We start from the raw sequence: 12279 nt of genomic DNA, 5'->3' as shown, positions 1-12279 counted from the left end.
TAGCTTAACTGTGCTGTGTAATGGGAAATATCTATTCGGTCTTTGTCCGCTGTTCCTGGCACGGCTCCTAAAACCCTTGGAATTTCCTGACTGACAAGGGTGACAGGAAAGTTTTTTGTTAATAACAAGCCCCTTTCAATCACACCTAAGTTTATGGTAATGAGGTGAGCGTCAGGATGGGTGAGGCAGGTCGATAGCTTCAGGACGGAGCTTGGTCATCAGAAAGACCAAGACATGATTACAGTGTGGAACTTTCAGCCACACCCCAGACTTCCAGGCAGGGGAGAGGGGCTGGAGGTTGAGTTTAATGATTTAATCAATCATGCCTAAGTAATGAGACCACCATAAAGCACCTAGATGCTGGGGTTTGGAGACCTCACTGATGGGTAACACATCAGGGTGCTGGGAGGGTGGTGCATTTGGGGACGGCACAGAAGCTCTGCCTGTGCTCTTCCCCCATACCTTGCCCTGTGCATCTCTTCCATTTGACTGTTCCTGAATTGTATTCTTTATAAAAAACTGGTAATAGTAAAGCACTTTCCTGAATTCTGTGAGCTCTTCTAGCAAAATATGGAACCTCAGAGGGGGTCATGGGAACCCTTGATTTATAGCTGGTTGGTCAGAAGTACGGGAGACTTGGGACTTGCAGCTGGCGTCTGAAGTGGGACAGTCTTGAGGGACTGAGCCCTGAACCCATGGGGTCTGTGCTAACTCAGAGCAGTTAGTATCAGAATTGAGTTAAATTGTCGGACAGCAGTTGGTGTCAAAGAATTGCATTTTGCTGTTGGATAAGACACCATGTATTTGTTGTCAGAAAGGATCTGAGAAACTTTCTAGACTAAAATGATTTTTTAAAATGTGTTGTTGGGATTATAATGCTTCGTATAAAAAGTAAAATGAAAAAAATAAAAGAAAAAATTTATTATAAAAAGCAAATAATACTATTTAAACTTGAGGAGCCTTCCAAATATATTGCTAAAAATATACACACACAGGTATTTATACAGATTTGTTTTACATAGATGGAATCATCCTACATGTCGTATATATATCTAGGTGTGCTTTTTTCACTCAGCAACATCTTGAACATTATTCAGCGTTAATAAATGTAGATTCACACCCTCCTTTCTAATGCCCAAACAGTAAGTCTGCATGCATATAGCCAGCCTCTAGTAGATGACTTTCTGAGCCTATGGTAATCTTGTCCAGTCATTGATACCAAGCCGGAAAATTACTTAAAGATTTCTAGACAAAAATTTTGTTTATTTACTTATTCATTCCTTTGAATTATCCCAACATAGCTTAAAACTTCTTCTAACAATTGTATGTATGACACAGTATAATGAACTGAGGAGTAGCCATTAACGAATCAGGAGCAGAGGAAGGAAGGCACCGATCATGTATCTGAGATTTGGGAGGGGAAGGGCTCAGGTGGTAGTAGGCGAGCAGGGCCTGAGATATAGGTGCCCAAAGGCTCTGTAGCTGTTAGTCTGATTAGAACTGCTGATCTGATCTGTGCTCTTCAGGAGAATTCCTTTGTAGACCACGGAACAGCAGACCCACTCAGACTTTTGCCCTCTGTCTTTCCTTCTTCCTTTCAAATGTCTTGTCTGTCTATGGTTAGTTGGTTATTCAAGAGCTTACCTGGGCCTACATTCTCACCTGGCGCTCTCCTCTCTCTCTCTCTCTCTCTCTCTCTCTCTCTCTATGTATATATATATATATATATATATATATATATATATATATATATCCATAGAAAAGAATGGAATATATAGATATATATCTATTTCCCCTCTACAAATATATGTATATATCCATGTATACATGTGTATGTATAGCCACAAGTATATAGGTATGTAATCATAGAACATATATAGAGAGAACCATAGCATACATAGAGAATGATGGATAAATATTCTCTCTATATAGCTATTCCCTCTCTCTAAATATATGTATATAGCTATGTATATATAGCCATATGGAGAGAGACAGAGAGATTCATCTCCTGGCGTACCTTTAGTGATTTGCTGGGCACAATCCCATATGCACTCCAGTGAAGGTCTCCAATAAACAGACATCCTCCCCTGTGCTGTTCTGTTTGTTCCTCAGCAATGACTCCAAACCCTTCTTTTATGTCTTTCCCTGGATGCTTCTTGTGATAGGAAACCATGTAGTCTTAATTTAGTGTTTACAAAATGCCTGCAGATTAATAGTAAATTCTCAGCATTCTTCCACAGAGCTGAGCCCTTTATGTATAGTACTTTCCCCTTTCTCCCTGCTTTCTTTCTTGCTTTCCTTTCTTCTTCCATCTCAAAAACTCCATGGTTTTTTCTGTGTTCGCTCTAAATGGCCTGGATTTTGCCAGACTGAAGAGAGGCTGCTTACCAGCAGGGGGAGCTGTAAGCTCTTGGAGCTGTTTCTGTGCTTAGGGAAGACACCTCGGGTGTCTAATAGAATGTAATGGTAAATTTAATTTCCTATATTCTTTAATTTAAATTTATTTTTTCTATAATTTAAAATGCATTATTATTTTCTCTAATAAAATAATTAATAATTTCACTTAAGTTAATATGCTTAGTGCATTTTTTTTTTTTTACTGCAAATAAGGCTTTACACCAAAATGCTGACAATCAGATCAAGGATGGGTGATGTTATCATATAAACTGATTAATATTTTAGGAGGTAATTAGAACTGGCATTTGGGGGGCTTCATACAATTCATATGAAAACGGGTAATTTGTTCTTCTAAACTGGGTACTTCAGCTGTGTAACAGCGTTAAGAGCAGATTAAATGTCTTGTTAAACTAGGAAACCTAACTGAACTTTTCAGACTTCCTGCTTTATATCACAGTCACGAGGCCGACGTTCCACAGATAACGTTGTTTTGAAATATGCGATTGCTCAGCACTTGTAAAAAGAAATTGAACGTTGGCGGGGGTGGGGGGCTACTTGGAATGCTGAGGGGGGGCTTGGTTCGGCCCGGGCTGCCTGATGGGCTCACGTTCCTGTGGCCGCAGCGCCCTCGTGTGGCGAAGTGCGTCCAGCCTTTTTAGCCGCTTCCAGGCCAGGGTACCACAAGGCCCATCACTTCCCCAGGCAGGAGCTGTTATTACGGGTCATATTCCACCTTCCTCCAGGAGGTTAGCTAGACACCATGGCTGTCTTGCAGTTTTGCGTTTGAACATTGCTTGTAAAAAGTCCCGGCTAGGCTATAGAGATTCCATTTTACGTGATGTGGCTTTGCCTTTTACAAGGGTTACACAGTTCACCCCTCAACGGGTTGTTTGGAACGCAGAGTCTATTTCCACACAGAAACAGTTTCATAAATGATGGTTGGGAGCCCAGGGCGTTCACAGAGACCTCCTTACTTCAGTCATATCCCGCAGGAGATTTCTGAGTTGGGAAGACCCAGTTAGATACTGGACTTCCTTTTGTGCCTTTGCTGAATCACCCCTATAGGCCCTGGGGTGTGAGTGTATCCCTGAAAGAGGACCCTAGCATGACTGGAGCCTGGTCATCAGTGGAGGGGGAAGTGTTACATGAGAGGCCCCACGCCCTGCTCTGCCTGCCTCCTGCAGGGACAGACTGCTCTGCTCTCCTCTCCCTGGGGGAGTGAGCCCAGCGGGTGAGAGGAGTAAATGCCTCATTGCCTCATTTGGAGGCTGATTTCTCACCAAATCCGTTAGACCCATGGTCTCCAAAAACCTCACTTGGGTTGAGATCAGGAAACAATTTTTCAAGGGTCATTTTTTTTTTGCATCTAGCTATAAGGACTGTTGGTTTATGGAGCCTGGAGTGAAGCCCCAGTGAAGCCCCGATGCCTCCCACCTCTCCTCCGGCGTCCTGGACAGAGGATTGTCCTGTGAAATTCAAGCTTTGCAGATAGATGGCTTTCCTGTTAGCAAGAGAGACCTGTAACATACCCTCCTCATATATATATGTGTATATGTGTGTGTATATGAATATGTATATGTATATATAATGTAAGCTGTATAACCTCCATATATGTGTGTATATATGTTTGTATGTGTGTGTGTAGATAGATATATAGATGGGTGTAGTTAGAAGCTGGATGGTTAAAAGTCCTGCTTCAGAATCAGAAAGGTTTTCAAACCTAACTGCTGCAACCCTGAGAAAACTTTTAAATCTCTCTTTGCCTCCTTATCTTTGTGTAAAAATGGGACCATAGTAGTACCTCCCTCAAAGTCGTGAGGTTTGATGGAAGCCCTGAGGCAGACGTTGGCAGGACCTACCACGGTTCAAGGGTGGGAAAGCAAAGCAGGGCCGGCGGCCGTGACTGGCCAGAGCCGGGGGCAGGCTGCCGCTCTGCGGAGGTGGAGGTGTTGGATGGATGAGTCTCAGAACTGATTCTTCTTGGGTCATGTCCCACTCATCAAAGAACCATCAGATTGTAACTTGGCTTCCATTGTAGCTTAGCGAAAGGAAAGGGTGGGCAGTCTTGCAAGCTTTCCGCTTCTCATTATCTATCATTAACTTGATCTGGAGTTGTTTACGGTCCTCGTGGCAAACTACCCCCTAGAGAAGATCTATTTTTGCTGTGCCGAAAGGGGCAGGCTTCTGAGACCAAGTCAAGAGCTGGATCCTGGACTCACCAGCACACTGCCTCCATTTGAGTCCTTTTGGGGGAATACTTCGTGGCATCCCCTTGCACTGCTTTCTTCTACTAGCTTCATAGGACCAGCCAAAGAATAAACTGCTATAAAGACTGATGAAGGCTTAATTCAAAAAATGCCTTTTCCTTTTCTCCTAGGACACCTGGGGTGAACTCTTCATTGGCGACGTAGAAATGAAAAAGGTTTTGGCTTGTCCCAGGTAAGGACTCTCTGGGGCATGGCATGCTCATCGGTTCTTAACTGTCCCCTAACCTTTTGTTATTGTGTGACAGGTGCATTATGACCACGGTGGACCCAGATACCGGAGTGATCAACAGGAAGGAGCCGCTGGAAACGCTGAAAAGGTAAAACATCCACGTGTCCAGTGTATTTTTATATTATCCCCATCCTTTGAACCTCTTGTGGTTCTAGGTGCTCTGTCTGGGCACCTTTCTGCTCTCTGCTTGTTTTGTGTCTGTTGTTTAATGTACGTGAGTACTAGTGGCTTTCTCTTTTTTTTCTAGATGGATCTTCGAGTGCTTTGGCCAAATTTTTAACTGTATAATCCTACATTTTGAAATGTTAGTCTCTCTCACATCAATTTTTAATAAGATTTACATGTGTATTTCCAAATTAAGACCTCGAGTCATTTTATTTTTGTTGCAACTCACATTTATTTGATAGAATCAATGTCAAGAATATGAGAATTGTTGAGGAAGCCTGGAGTTCAGGGCAGGTCCATTTTGAGATTGTACGGGCATTTATTTCCATGAGTTGTGAAGCTGGAAGTACACATGCAAACAAAGTATTTATTTTAAGTAACACGTACAAGTTTCTTCTTTTGGGCTCAAAACGAAGCCATAGAAAAACTGTTTAGACTCTCAGCATACTTCTAGAAAAACCAGGATTATTTGCAGTTTGACTAAATGCCAAGACTTCTCTGTCTACATTTTAGAAAAAGCTTGCTGCTTATTTATAGGGAACCTGAGAATGAACACTTGAATTCCACTGAGAGCACTTAGGTTACTTCCTCTGTGTGCCTAAGGGTGAATTTTTGCTTCTTTCAGCTACCGGCTGTGTGATCCTTCCGAGAAGCCCATTTACCAGTCATCCCCACTTTTTGGGATCTATTATTCGGTGGAAAAAATTGGAAGCCTGAAAGTTGGTGACCCCGTGTACCAGATGATACAGTGACAGATCCACTAGGTAAAGGGCAATCTTTGCTTCTGGAATGCAGTGCCTTGACGCCATGGCCACATTTTCTTGTGTTGAGATGTTTTTACGTTTTGCTGCTTTAACTCTTGGGAGAATGGGCAGTTTGTGTTCTGATCTTTGGAGCTGGAAAATGCCCCTTATTTTTATTCCCCACAGCAATCGGCATTCTTGCAGCCTCCTCCACCTCCCTTTACCATCCAGTTATAAAATGTGGATGCAGGAGCCCCAGCAGAAAGACAGGTTTGGGTCCCAGTTCATTAGGGAATATCATGAAGGAATAAGAAAGTGAAGGTGAGCGGTTCTGGAGAGTTCTGTATTTATTTTTTGTGTGTGTGATAGAAAAGTGAAGGGGATATGTATAGACTATTCAAAGTCAACTTGGGGGAAATTGTTAAATCAAATGCTTGTTATCAAATGTATTATTTTTGTTTTTGTTTTTGTGGTACACGGGCCTCTCACTGTTGTGGACTCTCCCATTGTGGAGCACAGGCTCCGGACGCACAGGCTCAGCAGCCATGGCTCACGGGCCCAGCCGCTCTGCGGCATGTGGGATCTTCCCGGACCGGGGCACGAACCCGTGTCCCCTGCATCGGCAGGCGGACTCTCAACCACTGCGCCACCAGGGAAGCCCCTGTTGTCTGCATTTGAAGGACCCAATGGCCTCTGAAGTACCTTAACAGTTAGGGGTCCTCTGTATTGCTCAGTCTCAGACCTCCTCAAAATCAGATCCTGTTGTGTTGCAGTGGACGGAGGTGAGGAACACCCGTGTTTCACTCACATTCAGCCGTTTCCAATCGTCTTAGCTCCCAGAGCCCTTGTGTTAGAAAGCCTAAGATAATGTGTTACCTTTTGTAGTCCTTCTAGGGTCTCTGTGAGATAGATGGGATAATCAGCATTTTCACGGGCAAGAAACAAAGGCTCAGATAGGTCAGCTGACCAAGAGGAGGCTTGAAGCCTATTATAGGTTCTTGAAAGTTAGTTTGCTGGTAGAGGTCGTTGTGGAAACTGTGTAAGTCCAAATCATGATCAAAACGGTGCGTTTGGAAGATCGTCCTGAGAGCCACGTGTGGAGTGGACAGGAGGCAGGTGAGAGGGGAGGGGAAAGGCCAGGAAGGGGTGACAGCATATGATTTAAATGGGGTGGAGGTCATGGGCGTGGAGAGGCAGTGTGGCGTGCCCAGATACTCAGCATGACATGGGTGCTGTTTGCCCTTTGGTCCTAAGCTCCTTTTCAGCTTTTTTGTTTTTTATCACTTTTCAGCTTTTTTTTTTATCACCACTCCCCTGCCAAACCCTGAGCGCTTCCCGATGGCTCTGTCCTGCTTCTCCGCTCTGGACATTCTTCTACTCCATGAGTGTCCTGAGGGCCAGCCCTTCAGAGTCCCATCCGGGGAACGTGGTCATCCCTGCTGCCCGCCCCCCAGGGCACCGAGAGGTTTCCTCTCTGCTGGGCATTTCTGTTGGGCTTTAAAAATAACAACGTGGGCTTCACTGGTGGCGCAGTGGTTGAGAGTCCGCCTGCTGATGCAGGGGACACGGGTTCGTGCCCCGGTCTGGGAGGATCCCACATGCCGCGGAACAACTAAGCCTGTGAGCCATGGCCGCTGAGCCTGCGCGTCCGGAGCCTGTGCTCCGCAACGGGAGAGGCCGCAACAGTGAGAGGCCTGCGTACCACAAAAAAAAAAAAAAAAAAATCCATTTAAAATATAATTATACAAAAGTTTATCTGTTCCATTATAAATGCAATTCATGTTAATCACAGCAAATTTAGAAGACACCAGAAATGTAGAAGAAAAAATCACCCATTGTTACCATTTGTAAATTTTATTTTGGTTTGTTTTCTGTCTGTTTAAGGTAGCCATGATCTATATTATATCATGATCTGTATGATTATATATTATATATAATGCAGATATATATTATATATAATTTATATATATACAAATATGTATCTGTCGACTGAAGAAAAATACACAACTAAAAGTTGTGAGTTAAGTCTTATTGGGGGATTTTACTGAGGATATAGCCTGGGAGACAGCCTCTGAGCTAGCTCTGAGGAACTACTCTGAAGAGATAAGGGAGAAGCCAGGATATATATGAGTTTTTTGCTGGGAAAAAAAAAATGTAGTCGAACTTCAAAAGATGACTGCTAATCACAAAGAGTAGACATCTCAAGTTAATGATTTTAGTGCTTTTCTGCCTATGGGAAGGTGCAAGAGTCTGGGCTCATTGAAATTATTCCTTAGTTATGCACCTTAATGATCTAGGGCCAGTATTCAAAGCACGGAACCCTTTCTGTTTTTCTCCATCCTGAATTCTCCCCAGGGCACACCTTCCTTGGGCTTCTGCAGTTGCTGATGGCTTCATGCTCGTAGAACCAGAATGGTGGGCAACATTTTTCATTTACTGGAAGGGCAGGCAACATTCCCTGCCCACATATCATATGATATATGTACACACACATATATATGTATATCTATGAACTATGAGCTTATGAATATGTATCTATGAATTACAAACTAGGTATCATAAGCACTTTCATAGTCTTCCAACCTATTAAAATGTCATTAAAAATTTATTTATTTATTTATTTATTTGGCTGTGCTCGTTTGTGCATGTTTGAATTATTTATGACTGGTAAGAGAAACAGCCAGATAAGTAGAGATTCTTACAATTTTTTCAGGTTTCGGCATCCCGGAGGCACTGATCAGGATTTTAATGACCACAGCAGCACCACCTGGGCAAATTCTTATTACCCAGCCTGTGACCATCTTCATCGTAGAAATGAATCTCCTTTTGGAGTTAACGGATGCTCTGAGTTAATGCAAGGGAAGTATGAGAGGTGATTTGGGAATAAGAACATATGTAGATTTTAGATAATGAAGACTTTTAAAATAAATACAATTGCCAATAAAATTAATGTTATGGTAGTTACTGCACTACTCCAATCCCTGACATTAATATTGATGAATAAAGAAAGTCTAAAGGACAAAATAATGCCATTTGCAGCAACATGGATACAACTAGAGATCATCATATGAAGTGAAGTAAGTCAGAAAGAGATAAATACCATATGATACCACTTATATGTGGAATCTAAAATATGGCACAAATGAACCTACCTATGAAACAGAAACAGACTCATAGACATAGAGAACAGACTTATGGTTTCCAAGGGGGAGCAGGGAGGGAGAGGGATGGACTGGGAGTTTGGGGTTGGTAGATACCAACTGTTACATTTAGAATGGTTAAACAAGGTCTTAATGTATAGCATAAGGAATTGTATTCAATATCCTGTGATAAACCATAATGGAAAATAATATAAAAAAATGTAAAAAAATAAGTTTAAAGAATCAGCTAAAAAGCTACACAATTTTTTTGAATGTTTATATTTTATTACCTATCGTTCTGTGTTTTAGGAGACATGGGACACAACAGGTTTCCTGATATGCCTTTACATGTTAACATACAAATTCCTATTAGTGACATGTTAACACACGGATTCTTATTGGTTGGTTTTTATATTGCTATTGAGTCCGGTTGACTTTTTGCTTGTGTGGTTTTGACCCCACCATTATGGAATCGGGTTTTACTTGAGAATGGAAATTATTCTGTAGACTTCGCTTCTATGTTTGATTATGCCTCTGTTAAGCCAGGTAAAGGTAATTGCAACTGACAGATACACCAAGTACGAATTCGAAGTACGATAAAGAAGAGAATGGGATTTGAAAGAGAATGGAATTTTGAGAGTAGGAGTAGGAGGAATCACGAACCTATTCTTTTAGATGCCAGTGAGTTTTGAACTATTTTGGTATGACTAGAACAAGAATTCTCACTGATGTAATATGAGAATGAATGAACTCACAATTTTGTGGTTTCTTTCATATTAATAAATGTGATTCTCAATTGTACTTTTTCTTTGGTATTTCTGAGTCTGCTTCCAGGGCTTTTCTCATTTTGTATTAAAGCTTCAGTCACTGTTATTCATTGTTCTTTACCCTTTCTGATAGACTAGCAGAGATGCAGTTGGACTCCACAGATGTTACCTCCTGGTATTGGTGGGGTAGGGCCATCATAAGCTACACAGAATGCCCGTCTGTGGCGTGATGACCAGTGACTGCCCAGGGACTGCCTGGTGCCCTGTGAAGAGCAGCTGTTCCTTCCTTCTCCTCTCTCCTTTGCTGGGTTCTGGGCCTGACATTCTCCTCCACTCCCAGTACCCTGTGAGGTGAAAGTGTTCACTTAGCTATATCCCTGGGTGAAGTTTGGAAATGATGAAATTGAAAAATCATGCTCACTTTAAAGTCAACCGTTAAAGTAGAGAAGCACCTTTTTTCCTGTTAAATTTCCGAAGAGAAGTTAGGGAGGGAAGGAAACAGAAGTAAACAAAATTTAGTGCCCCTGAGCTGCCCTTTCTGTGGAGCACAGGGAGCTCAAGTCCTGGCTGTTCTGTGCTGTGTTGCTGTTCACGCTGTCCCCACAACCCGCCGCCCCGCCACTGCTTCCCCTCCACCCCCACCCCCCATGGTGCACGTCACCACCAGTCAACCTTTCTTCTGGGGAAGTTAGATTCATGCAAGCCCCTTCTTCCTCCAGCTCATTCCTGGAAGAGGCCAGGTCACTGAAGAGCCCTAACGGCTGAAGCAGCACTGACCTCTGTACTCTGAACTCAGTTCCTGGATTTCACAGGAGTGGGGAGGGAGGGCGTACCTGGGGCGGGAGGCGGAAAGGTAGGACAGATATACTCTGTTTAGGTCTAAATATTTATGGTGGGGAACAATGTCCAAGGACAGATCTTTGCTCAGCACTGAAAGGCCCTGAGGTGTGTTGCCATCTGGGGAAAGAGGATTCACTGTCCTTTGGAAACTGACCCTTCTGTGATGTAAGACATCCTCTATCTGCACGGATGATTTTGATGAGGTCTTATACCATCCTGGCCCGTGTGCTGAACTGAGCCTGAGAACAACTCTCTCCTTGGCCAAACCTTACTCAAGCTCCTCTGAGCCCTCTTCTCGACTGGGCATCCACCTTGGCTATAGCCTTGTCAGACCTGCCAAGCCCAGTTTTAACAAGAATCCTGCTAAGCCCAGTTTTTGAGAGAATCCCTAACTTTGATGTCTCTGCTTAGTAATTTTTCAGCCACTCCCTCCCTCCCTGTGCCCCTTGGCTATAGATCCCCAGTTGTCTTTGCTGTATTCAGAGTTGAGCCCTATTGTAATGACCTCTATTAAAATAGTTTTCTTTTTCTAATTGACATATAACATTGTATTAGTTTAAGGTGCACAACATAGTGATTTGATATGTATACATATAAATGAAATGATATGTGTATATATAAATGAAAAGATATGTGTGTGTATAAATGAAACCACAATAAGTTTAGTGAACATCCGTCACCTCATAGAGTTACACTATTTTTTCTTGTGATGAGAACTTTTAAGATCTAATTTCTTAGCAATTTTTAAATATACAATACAGTATTGTTATGTATGATCACCATGCTGTACATTACATCCCCAGGACTTATTTTTCTTATAACTGGAAGTTTGTACTTATTGACCACCTTCACCCATTTTGCACATCCCACCCCTATGTCTGGCAACCACCAATCTGTTCTCTGTATCTATGAGCTTGGTTTTTTAGATTCCACTTATAAGTGAAATCATACTGTATTTGTCTTTCTCTGTCTGACATATTTCACTTAGTATAATGCACTCGAAGTCCATCCATATTGTCACAAATGGCAGGATTTCCTTTTTTTTATGATTGAATAATATCCTATTGTATATACATACACCACAACTTCTTTCTCCATTCATCAGTCTATGGACACTTAGGTTGTTTACATGTCTTAGTGATTGTAAATAATGCTGCAGTGAACCTGGGGGTGTAGATGTCTTTTCACGATAGTGATTTTGTTTCTTTCAGATGTATACCCAGAAGTGGAATTGCTGGATCATTTGGTATTTCTATTTAAACAATTTTTAGGAGACTCCATATTTTTTCTCAAAGTGGCTGGACCAATTTATGTTCTCACCAACAGTGCACAAGGGTTCCCTTTCCTTCACTTTCTCCCCAAAACTTATCTCTTGCTTTTACAATCATAGCCACTTTAACAGGTGTAAGTGATATCTCACTGTGGTTTTGAATTTGCATATCCCTGATGATTAGTGATGTTGAGCACCTTTTCATGTACCTGTTGGGCATCTGTATGTATGTCTTCTTTGAAAAAATGTCTATTTAGTTCCTCTGCCCATTTTAAAAATTGGCTTTTTTTCTTTTTGCTGTTGAGTTGTATGTGTTCTTTATATATTTTGAATATTAACCCCTCATCAGATATATGATTTGAAAATATTTTCCCTCATTATATAGGTTGCCTTTTCATTTTGTTAATGGTTTCCTTTGCTGCACAGAAGCTTTTTAGTTTGATGTAATCCCACTTATGTAT

The 12279-nt window shown here is 42.0% G+C and overlaps 1 protein-coding gene across 1 annotated transcript in view; it reads left to right on the top strand.

Moving 5' to 3' along the window:
• Positions 1 to 9001, top strand: part of MTARC2 (mitochondrial amidoxime reducing component 2) — a gene marked incomplete at its 5' end in the record, with an annotated part of 30270 nt that extends 21269 nt beyond the window's left edge. Inside the window, 4 exons of the mRNA XM_082615160.1 lie at positions 4775 to 4836; positions 4910 to 4981; positions 5684 to 5822; positions 8515 to 9001. Coding sequence (XP_082471286.1) covers positions 4775 to 4836; positions 4910 to 4981; positions 5684 to 5810 — 261 coding nt within the window. The 3' untranslated portion in view covers positions 5811 to 5822; positions 8515 to 9001. The remainder of the gene's footprint in view (positions 1 to 4774; positions 4837 to 4909; positions 4982 to 5683; positions 5823 to 8514) is intronic.
• Positions 9002 to 12279: the final 3278 nt, after the last annotated feature.

The sequence above is a fragment of the Mesoplodon mirus genome (genome assembly GCF_964341445.2).
Source record: "Mesoplodon mirus genome assembly, chromosome: 3".
NCBI lineage: Eukaryota > Metazoa > Chordata > Mammalia > Artiodactyla > Ziphiidae > Mesoplodon > Mesoplodon mirus.
This window is presented reverse-complemented; position numbering and strand designations above follow the sequence as displayed.